The sequence below is a fragment of the Candoia aspera genome, chromosome 6, assembly GCF_035149785.1.
Source record: "Candoia aspera isolate rCanAsp1 chromosome 6, rCanAsp1.hap2, whole genome shotgun sequence".
Classification (NCBI taxonomy): domain Eukaryota; kingdom Metazoa; phylum Chordata; class Lepidosauria; order Squamata; family Boidae; genus Candoia; species Candoia aspera.
In genome coordinates this window covers 63,458,423-63,477,910 of record NC_086158.1, presented here as the reverse complement: position 1 = coordinate 63,477,910, position 19,488 = coordinate 63,458,423, and the positions used below count along the sequence as shown (strand labels likewise).

Sequence of the window (19,488 nt, the reverse complement as noted above, 5' to 3'; positions counted from 1 at the left end):
AAAGCTAAGTGAAGTATTCACGTTCAGCATAATCTCATACCCTGTGACTATGCTAAAATCAAAACTGAAAGTGTCACTTACTGCTAAATAATGCTGGAAACATATTTTGCTATGGATCCCACTAGTGAAAGTTTGAAGGTTTTAGCTCCCAGAAGATCCCAGGTTAGAAAGATGCTAGAAGGAACAAAGTCTGATCAGCTTTCTGTCTTTGCTGATTTTTTTTTTAATGTTCAAGGTGTTTCGAGCTCTTGGCATTTTCTTGTTCTTGTTCTTTTCCATAGCAAAAACATCTTCCACACTCAGAGCTGTTCCTCAGAGACTTATTGTCCTATGCAGCATTTTCTAGGCAGGCCAGGTATCCACAGGACAACACCTAGTCATTCCAGGAATTGCTGCTAAGGAAACGCAGCAGTGAGCATGAGGATATTTTGCTATGAAGAAAAGTAAAAACAAAAACAAAGAAACAAAAACACCACAAAAGCCTTAGCTTACCAAACACATTTTCACAATTAAGTATTCTTCCCCCCATTTATGTCCCTATATTTCATTTAAAATCTAAACAAATTCAGACAAAGGGAAAAACAAAGTCTGTCTCTAGAGCAGAAAGTAAAATGACTAGATCTATACTATCTGCAAATCCCAATTCTTAAATATAGATATTGCCATGGGTGGAGTATAGTTTCCATAACAACCTATGCAAGCTTAAGCAAGTCTATCTCATAATCCCATTGCCTATCTGTTAACTTGAAGTATAAATATATTCTCTTCTCTTCTGGTTTCTATGTCACTAATTCCTGTAAGCTCCCACACCACCACATCTTTCAAGGCCAGAGGCAAATACGCCGCCCTCAAGGATGTATTCACCACTGTCTCGCTTTGTCTGTTGTCACCTTCTTGGCAGCTTTCACTAGCCAGGTAGGACAGGGGCTAAGTCCACAGGTGTCTGGAATGTACAAAGTACACTGACAACTTCCACAGAATCCACAAGCTCAGTGATCCAGTAACCATGCCAGATGAACTTCCCATCATCTCAGCAGGCTCTGCCCAGCTGGCATCCAACTCCAGGTAGATGCCAGCAATTTTATCCTCCAGACACTGAGCAAATTCTTCCTAATGGTCCAGTGGCTGATCTTTTGGTCTAGATTTGCTCAACAAAGATCAGGTAACTCTGAACGAAGCTGCTGGATGGCTACCTGTGGATGCAAAGTGAGCAGAGAAGTAGGCTCACTTTGCTATTTTTTCTACCACAGTATAGGCTCAACTGAGCTCGTACCCATATTTTGGTCACATACATCCTTTGATTTATCCAGCACTGTTCTAGCTGTCTCTTCTGCCACTTCATCTCCCAGAGCTCCTTGGTAAACCAAGGGGACTCTTTGGATCAGCAGGTGGGGAGAGAGTATTCAGAAGCAATCCTAGCAAGCACTGCCCTCAACCATTTATTTCAGTACTCAACCCGGCACTCCACAGAACTGCCCACCAGGGCTTCAAGAAACTCCCTAAGTTTTTTTTTTTTTTTTTTTTTGAAACCTACAAGTTCCATTAAGTGCCTTTGGTGGATCAGTCAAATAGGGCCTTCCTCCCTGTGGAGAGTTGTGTCACTGGAAAACTCTAAAGAAATCAGAGAGTGACCTGGCCAAGAAGAGGGTGGATGGAAATGTCCCCAACCCTCAGACTGTGTCTCAACTGCTCTGAGACAAAAGTCAGTTTAGTATGGTGGTTAAGGCAGTAGACTAGAAACCAGGCGACTGCGAAATCGAATTCTCCCTTGGGCCAGGAGGGTGACCTTGGGGCAGTCACTCTTTTTCAGCCCAACCCAACTCAGCAAGAACATTATGTATACTGTCTTGAGTTGTATAAACTACAGGTGGTATATAAATCAGCCAGCTAGCTGATAGACAGACAGACAGATGCCACATGAGCTGGGTTCATTATCATCTGCAAGGAGCCCATGGTTGTCATGGTGGCCATGAACTCATGAGCTGCCTTCCCTATGAAAAAAGGTAAGTTAAAGTTCTCCAGGACAAAAAACTGGGGCATTCTGACCCAACCCCACAGGGTCCAGCCGCCCAGGTACAGATACTACTATGCAACAGGGAGGCCAGTAGAGCAGCAGCACCCCCAGCTTCTCCCCCAAGCCCAATCAAGACCTCACACCTAATTATCTGCAAAGCAGAATTGTGTACTCCCTCCAGAATATACCTGAAAACAACAACCGCTCCTCCTCCCCTGCCCTGGAGTCATACCTGGTGCAACAACCTGAAACCCAGATGAGCAATCCTCCCAAGGGACATCCCCCCTTTCACCCATTCCAGGTCACAGAAATGCATGCCAGGTCCGTTTTGTCATCCCTGATCAAGTTGTGAATGAGGAGAGTTTTTTATAGGCAGCCCTAATTCTTAGGAGCATCAGCTGGAGTCCAGAGCCTTCTGAAGCACCACCACCTAGTAACCTAGAAGAGGGCAGAAGGCTAGAAGTGGTGAGTGGCTTGAGATTTTTGATCCTCCTTTCCTGGGGGCAGTCTGACTTCTACCTCCCATCATATCTTCCTCTCCCAATGGTGCCTCTTCCTTATCCTTCATTCCTTGGTCCATCTTCAACCAGAGCTCAAAGTCCCTCCTCCAGTCCAGTGTGAATACTTTATAACAAATCAGTTCCTGGCTTTGTAGATATTTGCCTTAGGACTCGAAATGCAGATTGTCTACAAGTTATCAGTCCTCTAATCCTTGCCCCTGCCCTTAGGGATACACTTGGCCTCCACAGCTACCACAGCCCAGACTAGTGGGGTTTCCTTCTCTAAAGTCCTGGTCCTGCATCTACTTTAACAGGTAATCCACTAAGCCAAGAATGCTACTGACCACCATCTGTTTCCAGCCCAATGCCAACCAGACAGTATCCAGCTTTCTCAGTCACTCACCTCAGCTCTGATCTTGCCCATCTGTCTCTGTTCACTTCTAAACTCTTGTTATTCAAGCTTATGGGGTTATTCCACACAACCCCGAATTCCTATTCATTCCATCTAGTTCTACAATGCATACCACAACCCACAGGCATCACATAAACATAATGTCAGTGGCTGTTCTTAGCACCATTCCCAGCTAAAGTGGGAACAGATTTTGAATGTCTAGAATCAAGCATCAGACCTACATTTTGTCCCAATCATCCATTTTTGGTATTTGGGATGTTTTAAACCCTGTACTCAAGCACATGTCAAAGGAAGGCTTACTTCCTCTCCTACTCCTGTGCTCTCCTATAATCTGTGGAAAGTGCATGATTTGCTATTTGGGAATTTAGGAACATTTAAGAAACAATGTTATTTTTTTATGACATATATCAAACTACTACTGAAATGAAAGTGTTTTGTAAACTTCTTGTAAATAAGGCTCTGGCTATATTTACAAAAACAAGGTGTGGCAGACAATGAGAAGCCCCGTGAACAAAGTGAACCCAAAGTGAACAAATAATTAAACCACCTATTAACCAGAGTTCTTTGAGCAAGTTTTAAAATTATTTGAAAAAAATAGATCCCTAAAATAAGAAATGAATAGATTCCGTAAGTTCCTTTTTATTCTTCGTGCATTCCACAGGCTGCTTAAACAAACCAACAATTAATGAAGTTTCCAATTCTTGTCTATGTGCAAAGAGATCCCCTCCTACTTTACTTGGGTACATAAATGTTGTTGAAGCTGCAGTACAGACATTTCAAATTCAATTAATCCTGGAAGCGCTGTTAGATTTATAGTCTGCTGAATTGATTTAGCAGGATCTGCTAATATTCCTATATGGCTTTTCTATTGACTCTTCGGGGTTTACAGAAACAGTTTTCTTCTAATTTATAAAACCTCTGTGGAAAATTTCTACAAGACAGGGAAGCAGATAAGGAGGCTTCCACAGGAATCTAGTCTCTCATGTTGTAATTAAGGAGGTGCCTGAGTACAAGCAAAATGTTTCATTTTGCTTTATAGAGAAGTTTTCGTGTAAGAAGGCCATCCACACTGAAAGTGCAGCTGCACTTGAGCAGCAGAGCCTGTCCAGGCCAGCTTGTGGTAGACGCATACAAAAATGTCCTCCAGCCTCCTGGGATTTCACAGATTTCCTATCAGTGAAGGGCAATAATCACTAAAGGAGGAGCAATTATTCCCAAATCATTTAGGATTTAAAAAATCATTGGAAAGAAGATAGAGGTCAAGAGGTGCACTGTCAAGGGAAATAAAAAACTCTACCTGTCAAACCTAGGTTTAACTTCTTCTCTGGCTGCAAGATAGAAAGCAAAAAGGAGAGAAAGGAAGGAGGAGAAAGAGAGAAGATAAAACTGAAAAGGTCACCCACTTGCTGAAGGCCAAAACAAGAATTCAAGTTTGTCTACACATTTTATACAAAGATGACAGTGGTTTCTGACACATTTAGTAATTCTGAAAATATGAAAAAATGGAATGTGTTGCTCTCTGCTGATCAATTATCATAATAAAGAAATAAATTACTTGCAGAAAACTCTGACATTGTGAGCAAAATTGTACTGAAAACTGAAGAACTAAAAGGTGAATTAAAAAGTAAATAGCACAACCTCAGGGGTTCACTGGAATATACACATAAGATTGCGCCCCAAATCACAGATATGCATTTTCCTCAAGACTGCTAGCTTCCCTCAAGACTGCTAGCTTCCTCAAAATTGCTAGCTTCTTATCTTTCATTTTTTATACCAATTTAGCCTCATTTAGCCAAAGGGAGAGGGGGAAAAAAGCAGTCCTTAGGCTATTCATTTCTGAAATCACAAGCCTGTTCACCAATGGGTGAGACCCAAGGATGCTGACTGATAGGATCAGTAACTGGAGCAAGCAGTTAAATATTCTGTGTTATTGTTCAGAAGCTTGTTATTGGTCTTAGCTAAGCTTAGCTTTCTCAGCCTAGGCTCTTTATTTTATGTATTTATTTATTTTGGTGCCTTTGAGTCAGTGTTGACTCCTGGCGACTGCCTGGATAAGTCTCTGCAGTTTTCTTGGCAAGATTTCAGAAGTGGTTTGCCACTGACTCCTTCCTAGGGTTGAGAGAGAGTGACAGGCCCAAGGTCACCCAGCTGGCTTTGTGCCTAAGGCAGGACTAGAATTCAGAGTTTCCCAGTTTCTAGCCTGATGCCTTAACCACTACAGTACACCAAATTGGCTCTCCTTTAAATTCAGTGGAGGACAAATATGGGAGCAATTGTAAAATTGCTCCACAAAATGTATGTTCACAATTATTACAATGCACTATTTAAATGTCTGTAACAATAGACTTATTGGTATCTTCTTGCTTGTTCCAGCACATAAGAGAAGTTTATCTATGGTTCCTAAGTCATCCCCCCAACCCCAACCTGCTTACAGGACCAAGTCTTCTTGTTAAACCAGTTGAACAAGCTCGCAAAAGGAGAGGTTCTATCCCATCTTTCTCCTTGCCATTCCGGACAATCCTTCATACAGGATCAGGGAAGGGGCAATTAAGTAATGGTGTGGGCAAGCAAGAAGGTGGCTGCAGGAGTGAAAAAAGGATGGGAAAGAAAATTCTTCTATGACATTGTGACTACCATCAGAATAGGACAATTTCTACTAATAGACCTCTATTTATTATGGCATTAAGCTTTTGGAACCTTAACATTATTTAGGTTTTATCATAATGCAGTAAAAATCACCTACTGTTATAACAACTTTAAACGTAATAGGTATTAGGCTATTTCAATAACTTTAAAGGTGTGTTATTCTTTGTCATATTACTGAATCATAAGAAGAGCCTGGTTACCTTTAAGAGTTTTGAATTTCCTATCTATTAAAGTAATTCCAGCAATCTTCTTTTTTCCAAGGCTATTCAGGAAAGGTTAAAATGAAAGTTGGACTTTAGGGAGTACTTTCCATTCCAAAAGCCAGTTGAAAACATCTCAGCTGAAGCAAGCAAAGGCAGGATCACTTTACAAAGCAGTTATCAGGGGAAATGATTGGTGATAACTTTATTGATTAAACTAACTCCAAAAATTTCAAACTTTAGCCACTATATAGGAAGACAATTGAAGATGACTTAGGGGCAAAATGAAGACAGATGAAGACTGTAACAAGTTTTACAAAGCACAAATGGAGATTTACAGTGATTTAATGATGCAGTTAATGTCATATTTAAGTGCAATACATAAATGGACCTGAACATTTTATGATGAAAGTCATCATGCTAGCCTTCATTTTATTATCCTAAGCAGAGACTAATATGCACATTTTTTTTCCAAGTATCAGTCAGATACATTTTTCCAGGAGATAATATTTTCATTTCCAGCAGCAACTGGGCCCAGCTGAACAGAATGGTATGTGTACTTTCAAATCCTGAATTGTATTATTCATAACAAGTGAGTTTGAATGATGCAACTAAATCAGGGTGGGAGTAAAGGTATACTATTTGATTTTAAGAGAGAGAGATGATATATAAATTGGAGAAAAACACAACTCCAAAGCTCCAGTTCCCTAAATTCAGTAAGAACAATATATAAATGGTACCCAAGCATTCAAGAATTAAGTGTCAGGCAGCATATTAAAATCTTACTTGAAACATCATATATTAATTTTGACCTAAACTTGTAAAAAACACTTTAGCAGATGATGACCATTGTGTTATAAAGTAGCCATTATCAACCTTCTGCAGTCTAGTCATTTTGGACTACAACTGGAAAAGCTGTGTTGATGCACTGACTTAAAGAAATATGTAACATTTTAGGTGAACTAATATAAAAAGTTTTAAAAAACACCTTGTGGTCCAAAATGCAGCGAGGCCCAAAACATACTACCCTAAATTATAAAAAATAAATATGAGATCTAAGTGGCAGACGACCCATGCAGTATTGGCTCAAAGATAGATTGTCATATTTTATTATCACTCCATATCAAATTCAGATGACCAGAAATGGAGTTAAAATTTGAGCCACTGAGAAACAAGCAGCAGCTATTTGTAGTTTCTGAGGAATTCTAAAATTTACGTAAATACAAATATATTGTAAGCAGGTAACAGAACTACAGAATTACCCACCCCAACCTCCCCCCAATTCAACAAATTTCATTTGGAAAATAAAAAAAATAAAACCCCCATCTGGCTTTAGACAGTGCAGGCAGGCATGGCTGGCTTGAATTTTGAACACAAGCAATTTTTTTTTTACTTGTAAGTCAGTCATTTTATTAAGTTAAGCATCAGTTAAAACACCCTGAAACAAACCTTGCCTGTCACTATGGCATTAAAGAATGCTCCAGAAGCCAAGCACAGCAAGGACAGTCCATTCTTGACAAGTCAAGAATCCAGTGGAAGCAACAATGGTTTCTTCCATCTTCCCTTCTATATCCTTACCATGTCTAAATTCTGGTTTTCCCATATAGTTTCTCAACTATTTGGTTTTGAAGCAATCACTTAAGTCCACAGAATTCTTTCAAAATCTTCCCACTTTTTCAATAAATACATTTTTCTGATTTTTTTTTAAAAGATTTTGGCTTATCAGGCTTTCAGAGTTGGGATTAATGGATTAGTACAAGTGGAAACTGTGTTTAGCCCTGGCCAAGTCATTGCCAGAAAGATAGCAACGAATTGGAAAACATTTAGAGAAGTGCAACAAAAACAGGTAATGTTGAAGGACTGAACTGAGAAGAAAGATTGCAAAAATCAAAACAAATAGATTAGCTAGGAGATAACTAGAAAGAAAGAACAAGAGAGCAGTCTTCAAATAGTTGATTGGTTGAAAAGATCACAGAACAAGAGCCAGTTTAAGGAAGAATATCATCTGGCAAAATTAGCCAGACCTGATCATAACCAGCTGCACTCAGGTGGGATCAGAGATTTCTAGAGTTTAGGGAGGCTGATCTGTAAATTGAAACTGGAATGATGGCAATCTGTGAAGGCCTCTGTGGATTCTTCTCCTAGAACTCCTAGCTAACCCTAACACACACACACACACACACACTCTTGTATTATGAGAAGTCCATAATGCTTAGAAAAGTATTCTTTTCCATTCTTTTCTAAAGAGGAAGAGAGTGATCAGTGGCAATTTGGATGAATTTGACTGCAACAGCAATGAAGTCTGAGACACCTAAAAGGCCAAGTGGAGAGAATCCATGCATGCGGTCACCAAGAGTCACCACTAACCTGATGGCACTTAATCAACCAATTTTGATACAAATGAAGCAAGACCTAGATATATGGTCAACAATTCTGTTGAATGTTTGAGGTAAATATTTGTATTGAAGATTAATATAATTCTAGGATGTATTTATTCGTGATTAAATTTAAAGGCCGCCCAACTCCAGACAACTCTGGGCAGCTTACATTATAAAATAAAAGACAATAAAAACAGAAAGAAAAATAATAAAGAAATTTCCTAAGTTTATTACTTATTACTTATTTAAAGATGTCGCCTTAGTTTATTACTTCATAATAATTTAAATGAATTTATATGCTACTGAATAACTTGCATTGGCAGGGACATCCTTCAAAATTTTCACCAAGTAAATTATGACTGCTTGTTGGGAAAGAGGGATATACTTTTTAATTATCACTAGGCATTAATTTTACCTTTGGCCATTGTCTGGAACAAGGATTTTTAGAATTCAGCTCCACTTTACACTCGTTTTGAAAGCTACTATTCATAGCCCACTGAAATTGTCCCAACTATTACAATCTTTGTTTGTTCAGGAATTGATTTTAATACTTAAACCAAGTACATAATTTTGACCATTTTATTAAAAGTTCATGTTATGGGATAAGTTTTAAAATAAATGAAGAATATATATTTTGTGATAAAATGTATCATTTATCATTATATTATTGCTGTGAGCTCACTCAGGTTTGATAAAACAATTTTTAAAACGTTGATATAACTAAGTTTGATTTATATCACAATACTTCTTGGAAGTTTATTATTTATATATTTTCAAAAGATAAACTATCTTTCAAGTCAGTTTGATTCCTAGTGACTTCATGGATATGTTCATGCAGTTTTCCTGCCAACAGTACAGTAGTGGCTTACCAATACTTTCTTCCAGGATATTTTCTGACTGTCTACCCTACATTCCTAATATTTTGTTAGGAATATAATTAAATTGTTTTCTAAGCCCTGACAAAGTCAGCCATATGCTGTCACCTGCTAAGCATTTATTATTTTGACTTTTTAGCCCTGCTGTTACTGCTACTTCTGAAATCCCACATTTGTTAGAGGTTTTTAGAAAAATACATTGTGGCTCCTAAACTAGTAGCCCATTTTTATAAAAAGTTGAGAGGATTTAATGAAATTGCTATTATTTACATTACTTTTGGAACAATGTGTTTGAGTGTTCTTCTAGTACTGTAAAAACATTGTTTTAAGATATGCAGTTAATTATTATCGATCTTTTAAGAAGTTATACAAAATGCCTTTGTGTATAGTATATTTCACAGAGGATTTTACAAATAATGTTTAATAAAAGTTGGTTAGAATTGACCTGCTGAGATGTAATTCAAGAGTTGGAATATTAATTCACATATGATTTAGGCTTTGTCTACTGTTGTATTTTGGGATGAAATTTCTAAGATTATGAACATAAATTTAGATCAATTGTTACATGTCAAGCATGAATGTGTTCTTGGTTATATCCGCAATATTTGGAATCTACTAAGGCATCAAGAACTGTGAACATTTCAAGTATGGGAGATGGTCAAAGAATTATTACACAAAACTGGCATCTACACCTAATTTCAGCAGTGGGTTGATGATACAGTATGTCTTGTTGTGTGTCCTGCCTCCTGGTATCCAGGTCCTGGAATGCTGACATGCCTTCACACTGTACCAGGAGCTTTACCACCATGCCAAGTAGGAACACTGACAATTGAGTATGTGTATGTGTTTTAAGGAAGGAAGAAATGTCTGTCAAAACTGGAACGGTAGGAGAACAATAGCTGACCAGTGTTTAGTTGACAATTCTTTGTACTTGGCTACTAGGACTGCGCAGTGCTTTGGAAATAATCAGAAAAGACATATCAGAGCACTCAGGAGTGCAAACACAGTTCCTGTCTTCAACTTTTTAAATCAGCTGCATGGTTGCTCTGGCAAAGAGTCAAAACAGCCTAGATCAATCCTGACTTAGCTTTTAAGGGGAATCAGAAGAACTGAGTAATGGAAATACCCTTAGGAACAAAAATGTATTGCTTATAAGAAAGAATAGGAAGCATCTGGACTGTCATAATTCCAATGGACTCTCTGAATTGCGCGAATTCACATACCAAGTTATGCCATGCATGATTTATTAAATTAATTTATTTTAAAAATTTGTAGATTGCTTCTGATTTTTTTAAAGTATTTAATCATTGTTTGAGGAACAAGCCACAATTAGCTGGGTTTATATAGCACATTAACACTTAGTGCAATGTATTAGCCAATGTATATGGCATACTGGTGTATATATATGTAAAGTACGTAAATAGTTAATGATGTCATATGTACAGTATATCTCAATAAAAGCCCATGTGATAATGAACATGTCTGTCATAAGACCTGCACACATGGTACACATACGCTTCTACAATTCACAAATTCTTGACCATATTCTTACTAATAAATAAAACCTTTGGGATTTAATCATAACATTTGTTGAACTGAATTTGTTATTATTTAAAATCAAAATGAACGGACTGTTCTTCATTTGGGGGAGGGGGAGGGTAATCATCAGCAGACATCTGAACCTGGATAAGATAGTTGAACTTTTTAATTAACTTTTTAATGCCTGTAGTGCCTATATTCTAACATAACTTAAAAACAAAGCATGGAATACAAGGTCATAAATTTTAAAACACAACACAGATTTCTAAAAGAAAAAGAAAAGTCCTTCAAGCTATTGGATGGAATTGTCAGATCCCCCCGATCAAAGGTTTTACAAAACCCCTTATCAGAGCATCTACCGTCATTTCCTTCTCCAAGGAATGGAATCCATGTCACCAGATGGGAGGGGGTGTGAAGTTGGAGTGTGAAGTGGTTTATTATGGCTATGGAGGACATCAAGGACATGGGGTTGAGATATGCCAGGAATACCATCTGGATGGGAGGGGGGGTGACATGGTTTCATGGGAAAGGGGACTAAGGGAATGTAGTTTTTAAGTTAGGTTTGAGCGGGAAATCTTTATTCGCAGCTTGCCTTCTGTACCGTTCATTACACTTCATTAAAACAGTTAAAGGAATCCCAGCCTGTGATTGTGTGAATGCTCGAATGATCAGGTGCTAACAGGAATTATCATTTTGCAATTTGCAACCCTTATTGATTCCAGGCAAAGAAACTGTGTGGGAGCAGGAGTTATCTATTTGGCTTAAGACTCCCCTCCTCTCTATTTCTCTCCCAGTTCTAGGTAACCCAATGGGTAACCCAACAAAAGTAAACAAATGAAAGTAAGCAAATAACAAGAAAATGCCACTGTACTTATGTTTAAGGACTTAGCTTATTTTCAGTTAGAAACAAAATTGCAGACTAAGAAAGGTATAGAATGATTAAGTGTAGTTTAGATATACCAACAACAATTAATGTTAAGAATTAACAATTAACAATTAGCAGTTAACAATTAACAATTGTTAATGATTAACAGTTAACAGTTAACAATTAACTATTAACTATTAACATTAACAATTAATGTTAATGTTAACCAATAACAATTAATGTTAATGTTTATCAACAACAATTAATGTTAATGTAACAACTCACTCACATTATAACTTGTGATATGGTAATTTGTAGATCAACAAGCACAGTAATATGAAGAGTAGATCAACGAGCACAGTAATATGAAGAGTACCCAATGAGCACAGTAATATGAAGAGTATCCAACATGAGCTGCATTGGGTACCAGTTTGCTTCCAGGTCCAATTCAAGGTGTTTGTTATCACCTTTAAAGCCCTATATGGCATGCGTCCAGGTTACCCGAGGGAGCGTCTCATCCCTATCACATCAACCCGTCCCACCCGATCATGCAGAGAGGGCATGTTGCGGACCCCATCAGCTAAAGAACTCCAGTTGGTGGGGTCCAGGAAGTGGGCCTTCTCTGCAGTGGCACCTGCCCTTTGGAACATTCTGCCACCAGAGATCAGGCTAGCCAGGGATGGCCCTTTTGACCTTCCGGAAGTCCCTGAAGACCTGGCTCTGCCACCGTGCCTGGGGTGGGGAGGGGGGTAGTCATTCTTAGGGATGACTGGTACCTTAGAGTGCTCCCCCTGTATTTACGATCATTTGTAGCCATTTGGTTTTTTCCTTTCTATTTCTATTTCTATTTTCATTTTTATATTGTATTATATTATGTTTTATTATGATTACTGTTTTAATTTTTAACTAATTTATTGTAAACCGCTCAGAGTCCCTCTGTCGGGGGAGATGGACAGTAGTATAAATTTGAGAAATAAAATAATTAAATAATAACCTGCATCCATATTCCATGCATATTTTCTTCTTAGCTTACTTTTTGATAAATAAATCTAAGAACATACTTAGAAAAAAGATTCATTACCCCAAGTATGGGTGACCAACTTCTATTTTAGTGAGAAAACATCAACAGAAGATCAACATCTTACTTCCTATCATTCCCTCCATCACCCTTACTTAACACTCCAAATGTTAAAAACAAAACTGCTCCTCAAGGGCTGTTTGGATTCTGAATTCATGCCATAGTACAACTGACTCATTTTATCTGCGTAAGACATTGTTGGTGTCAGTACATACTTCAGTCAGCTATAAACACAAACCAGTCTTTACCCAACCACAGGTACTTAAGAAGATGCACTGAGGTAGATTTGCTGAAGTGAACCTGTCCCATCACTACAGTCCCATCACATTTATAAAGTGCCAGCCTGCAGAAGTCTATTCTATACTGTCAATCTTGACTGAACCTCTTTTTTTAAATGGGAAGGAAGGAATAAACATTTACTTACCCTATGCTTCAAGTACCTATTATGTCCACAGCAATATGTTATCAGGCATTATGTTATCACCCTACTGGATGTTTTATTAACATGCTGATAAAGGATATGTAGTAACTGAGAAAGTCCAATTTAAATAAGATTTGGTGCATCTGACAGAGTTTGAATGTGATCTCAGTCTCGGGTGGCAACGTTCTCATGCCAGGAGCTGCTCTTTAATGTTTTGGCTTCCTAGTGGCCACAGTATGAAACCACAATGTCCCTGGAGTAGACAAATTTTCTGTCCCTGTTCCATCACTGCAGTCCCACTGCAGTTTGGGGAGTTGGACTTCTTAAGGGGCAAAATGGAAAGCTTAAGGAATCCTTAAATCCCAACTCCAAAAAATGGAGAAAGAAACACAATTTTGGCACTGCCCACTTCCAAAGTGCTCTGGGGGCTGTAAAAGAAATCCTAGTGTGGGGAGAAGACAGGTTGTCTATAAGCCCACCAGAATTTCAGTAGATGTGAGAAACCAACCCTCTCATTTTTGCAGTCTGTTATACACATGAATCTGTTCCAAGTAATACGCCAGTGCCAACTGGTGCTTTAGAAACCTTTCTTCATGTAATTTATCTGCCTATGTGAACAATTTAACATGGGAGAAATGAATCCATGCAGATTTTCTTTTCAGAGACAGAGAACAGCTGTTTTCGCAAGCTCAAAGCTTAAAAGTTATACATTTTTGTGTTTTCATGTTTCTTCCCCAGTGAAATACTTTTCCCTCGCATTTCCCCCCTGGGAATATTGGTAAAATCAACTCTGAGAATATTTAGAAATCTTACCTGGTGAGGTTCAATGCCCATTTCTGTCAAGGCTGATTGGAAAAACATTTTGGCTGGCTTTCCCACCACCTCAGCTTGAATATCACAGGCATACTAGTAATAGGACAAAAGTAACACTGTTAACTTTCAAAACAAAGTGTCTGATTTATACACAACTTACTTCCCATTATTGACAGTTCAATGAAGGTGACATGCTAAAAACACAGCTTCAGGTAGGGATACTATTTGTAGAAATATCAAAAATAATATCCAGGGCTTGATGGAATAGTTTATATCCATTTTTAAAGATGCCCTTTTGAAGGTACAAGATGGGCTGCACAGAAGTTCACAGGGAATTTTTAAAGGGGGGAAAGGTTGTGCTGTTCCTTCATATGGCCTAATATGTTCAACAATCTTGATCTGAGCAGGAGACTGGAAAACAACTTTGAGAACAGGAAGAGCATTAATCAAAATATTAATGTTTCAAACTGTAAACATTTTTATGTCAAATAAATGTAAACTGTAATCAGACCTCACTTTATCTCCAACTGGCTATTCTCTGTTAGGAGCATAGATCCTGCTTTAATCTCTGCTTGTGCCTTATTTGGGGTGGCTTATTTTAATATATGCTATGTCAAGGTTTATAACAAATTCCTGCAAAACTGATCTGGGAAACTTGCAGCCCAGGTTTAAAAAGAGAACAGTCCCAGAAATCATAGGAAGACCCACTCATCTTGCTTTCTGGTCAGCTGACCACAAGGGAACACTTTGCTGGTTCCATGTTGTCATTTCCAGTATTAGGTTTACTGTGAGGTAGAAGAGTGAAGATCCTGCCTCCTACTCCCTTGGTCCAAACTGCTGCTTTTCTCTTATAAGAAACTGGCTACTTGTTTTAAACCGCTGTGGGTTGTAACTTTTAGTGGTGCATAAAACAAATGCATGCATGCATCTGCAAACAAGGTTGCTAAAAAAGTGGTAGCTTCAGCACTTTGCTGAGAGAAAAAGGCTACAAGGGAAGGAGGGGCAGGAGTGTGTGTGGTGGGGAGAAAGACAGACAGAAAGACCAGATTAAAATAAATACAAATGTAGCAAGAGTAAAATAATACAAAACAGCATATAAAATTAACAGCAACAAAAGGTCAGACCTATTAACTTAAGGGACCAATAAAATATTGCCAGATAACCAGTAGTAACTTATTAATAGATACCAAGTTAATATACCTTGAAAGAGAAATCTGTTATCCACATGCTACATCTGAGAAGTTCAAGTACCTTAAATAAATAAAGATCCATTTCACCATCTCTGCCAATTGGATCTTGCGCTGAGCAGACAGTTGGACTAGATGATCTCTAAAGTCACATTCAACTTTCATGTTGTTGAGCAACCACATCTCATAGGCTACTCAGCAAACACACATATGAGGAATGAGACCTATAGCTCCAGATGCCCTGTTCATGCTATAAATACACAAGCAGTCAAACCTGGTAGTAAATTGGATATTCTGCTATTCAAGATTTCATTGTAAACATCAACTCTCTGAACTGTGCTTGGCTACACACAGCCAATCAAGGAAGATGTATAAGAGCTTGTAAGATAACCTACCAATGACTGGTCTTGGTCAAAAAAATTTCCATGTTTTATGCTCACTGGAAAATACTGGTTAAAGAAAAATGGTCGTATCTTTCTTCTCTGGGTAAATCCTATGTCATTCTCTTGGTGCAGCTGGGACCATCAACTGCTGTGCCATCTGTCTGTCTGTCTATCTTCTTTATTCTGGAAAAGGTATATCTCTCTATGAATATCCTGTGCCTGCCAGTTGACCAGCAGATCCTGTCTTTGGGGATAAATCATTTATTTATTTATCCATCCATTCATCCATCCATCCATCCAATTTGTCCCCGCCCATCTCCTCCCATCTGGGGACTCTGGGCAGTTTACAATAATCAATTAAAACAACAATCATAAAATATACAGTATAAAACTACAATAATAAATAATATAAGTAAGAGTAAAGATAATCATTCCTAAAGTAAAGCAATTCTTCATATGTAAACCTGGAACATCACAGGAAAGATTACACATATGCCACTGCCCATGGTGGCTGGGAATTCTGGGAGATGCAACACATATGGAAGGCATCAGTTTGAAGAACAAAGGTACTGTAAAATTAGATACATAAGATAGTAAGGGGGCTCATATTCACCCATACATTTTAGAACACCTCTGTTTTTAATATGTGTATATAAAGAAATTCCCTAGTTCTCGAATCTATTTTTTACCCTGTACACTTTATTATTTCTTTAATAATAAATGTGCTGTTTTCCAGGCAACTAGCTAAATCTTCAGGCCAGATGTAATCTTCAACATCCCTCATTGCTGGCAGTGATCTGAGGCCTAGCGTAGCAACATCTAGATGGCAATTGGTTCCCCATCCCTGCCTCAGACTTATGGAGTGAAAGGGCCAGGTCTAGCTCAAAGAAAGAAGTTAACTTTTTTCTACAGCTGGCAACAGAGCACCAAGACAGACAGACCGACCGACCGACCTTATAGGGTTGGTGTGTGTGTGTGTGTGTGTGTGTACACATACATATACATACATACACACACATTCACACGCACACACACAGAGAAAACATAAGAACCTCATCTGGAATTCTTAGCATAAACAACCATGAACTCATTTGCGACCACATGCCGATTATGACAAACACAGCCATACAATGCAGTAAGTGTTCCAGTGAGCTTTCAGCAGACATAGTGAATCTGGGCAGCTTTTGTAGTTTGATTATTTAGGGGGTTATGCTTTTTATTACCCATGTTCTTGATTTTACTGCTGTTTTAATGTCAACTGCTCTGATTCTTTTGAAGTAGTGGTATATAAATGTTTGAATAAAATAAATAAATACATTAGTGAAGTTTTTGCTGGAATAAAGTAAGTTATCTACTAAAACAATAAAATACCTCCAGTGCCTTCATATATGCTCCAACATCAAGTTTTAGTCCATCTGTTTCTTTATAATAGCGTCTGAAATGGAAAATATGCAGATTTAAAATACAATATTTCAAACCTTTGAACCAGTTTTAATTTAATTTGGTTATTCTAAACCTTCCATACAGCATTCTACATTTACTCTCTGCCCCCAAAAGCAAAAGAACTGGCTATATATACATAGATTTAAATAGAATATAAACAAAAATCATAATAGGTAAGTATGACAAAATGCTGAAGAGAATAGATACATGCAAACATGTACCGAAAGCAACAAATGATCCTGTTGGAAGTGATAAAGTATCATACAGGTAGTCCTTGTTTAACAATGCTAATTGGGATAGGAAACTGTTGTTAAGCAATGCAGTTGTAAGTCAAAAAACCACATGACCACACCACTTAGCATCAGCAGTTCCAACAGTCCTGGTTGCTGTTGTTAAGCAAGGACCTCATGTGACCACAACTTCCTGCCCACTTCCCCATTGACTTTGCTTGTGGTTGTAACTACCACTCATTCAGCGCTGTCATTAAGTTCGAACAGTCACTGAACAAGTGGTTGTTAAATGAGGACCACCTGTACTAACATTTTATCACTTTCTAGGTAAGATAAAGAAGATGCAAAATGCATGTGGTAGGTTTGTAGGTACTTATCTGCAAAAGCCATTGATAAAGATTTTGGCACAATAGTCTAAGAAGCGGACAGTGCAGTAAAACATTTCATATTGTTCTATAAAATTCCAGGCATTAGCATGCCTAGTTTCACCCACGCATAAAGGGAAGAAAGATGGATCAGTTCTCTATTATCTTAGTTTCTCTATGCACAGCAGGAATATAGTTTTATACCTTGTTTTACAACAATCGTATCTGAAATATGTCATATGCTAAAGAGCATCTGGCTGTCCTTCTCAGAACTCAGAAGGTAAGCAGGGTCATGCCCAGTATATACATGGATGGAATTCCAGGGCTGTAGGCTAGTTTGGGAAGCCAAAAAACATCTCCAAAGAAATCAGTGGCAAATCACTTTTGTACTGTTGCCACGAAAACTGCCTGAATGAGTCTCAGCAGCCAAAAAGATGGTCCAGGTAAGTGGTAGCACCTAGCCGACCTTGGCAGATCTCAAAAATTATGGGTTCAGACCTGATTAGTACATGGATGGAAGACCATAAAGAGAAAAACAGGGCTATAAACTAGATTGTGAAGTAAAAAAAAAAATCCAGGAATAAGGCAATGGCAAACTATTTCCATACTCTTGCCAAGAAAAATACATGATTACGTGAAATAACCAAGACTTAGGGCAGATCTACTTCTTATGGTTAACCACAAATCACCAACAGGCCTCTCTCCACTGCTTTGCTCAACTTATCAAAAGATTATTATATTACCTCCCTGTTGCTAATCAAAGAAACAAACCATAGTTAATTTGATCTGATTAATGAGGATAGAACATAACAACATGAGAACTCTAAAATAACCAAGTTTCTACTAGCAATCTGCATGATGCAGCACTATTTAACCAGCTGACTAAATAGGATATGTTCACAATTAATCATAAGCCATGATTACAGGATTACTCTGTTGTCCAAATGCAGACTATATATTGTACAGATCAATTGACTTACCTTGTATATGCTGTTCATAAATTTAACTGCCAATCAACTGACAAGGCTGTTAAATTTCATGGATTATTCATTACCTTAACTGTGATTAGCTAACACCCTTTCATTGTGATCTATTAATAAAATATAAATTTTCATTTTACCAAAATCTTATTAAAGGTTTCTGCTTTTGAATTACTAAGAAAAAAATGAGATAACAAAAGCTAACACTTATTGTGGATGAAAGGCCATCTTTAATTTTTTAAAAAAGAGCCTTCTTACCATAATCTATGAGCAATAGATTAAGCACAAAAATAAACCTTCAATTAAAATGCTCCTTAATGATTAAAATTAATGGTAATATTATTCATTCAGTTGGTTAACTTACCACGTCAATTGGGAAGATCTATCTAATATTATTTTTTCCTGCATCACAAATTAAAATGGACTGGGGATTATTCTTTCCTGATCATAGATCTCTGTTGCCTTATCCAACTGACCCCTATGGCACATATATTTTTTATAAAAGATGGGTGTATACTCCAGAGAGAGAGCAATTGTTCCAAATTCCCTGCTACTAGTACACATTGTTAGCAATACTACCTTCTCTCATAAATGGCTTTGATCATAGTGCATATTATCACTGACAGAATCAAACCAGCAATGCAGAAATGGTCTTGGATTTGCTACCTAAGCTGGCAGACCCATTCTAATTTCTTTGGAAATGCTAAGAGAAAACTTATTCCAAATAACTGTGTTTAGCAAAGAAGCTTAGCAACTGACTTTCTTCAGCAAACATTCAAAATATGATTCAGTATAGTACCTTTCTCTTTTTCATTAGAACAATAAAAAGAGAGGACTGTATAATTCAAGTGGTTTTCTTTTAAGTTCCCAAACAAATAGGCAAGGTACAAAAATGTATAGGATGAGCAGTCAGAAAGATTTTATGCTATATCCTTCTGCCATTTTCGATTATTCAGCACAGCCTCTCTTTAAAATGGCCACTTGACCTTTGCTAGAACAACCATTAACCTTCTATAGTCTAGCGTAAACAGCTTAATTTTCTGACAGTGGCATGACAGAGGAAATTACAAAGCCAATTCCCACTCTCAACCCAAAACAGATGCTAAATGTAAATCACTCCATTTTCACAAGGACAGCATTCTGCTTCAGTCACTCTAAT

General features: G+C 37.8%; 1 protein-coding gene across 6 annotated transcripts in view; it reads right to left on the bottom strand.

Moving 5' to 3' along the window:
* LHPP (phospholysine phosphohistidine inorganic pyrophosphate phosphatase) overlaps window positions 1-19,488 on the bottom strand; it is a 171,368-nt gene that overhangs the window by 120,517 nt on the left and 31,363 nt on the right. For all 6 annotated transcript variants that reach the window (XM_063307315.1, XM_063307320.1, XM_063307318.1 and 3 more), the window contains exons 4-5: window positions 16,683-16,746; window positions 13,742-13,834 (exon numbers count right to left, since the gene is read on the bottom strand). In XM_063307315.1, the coding sequence (XP_063163385.1) occupies window positions 13,742-13,834; window positions 16,683-16,746 (157 nt within the window). The remainder of the gene's footprint in view (window positions 1-13,741; window positions 13,835-16,682; window positions 16,747-19,488) is intronic.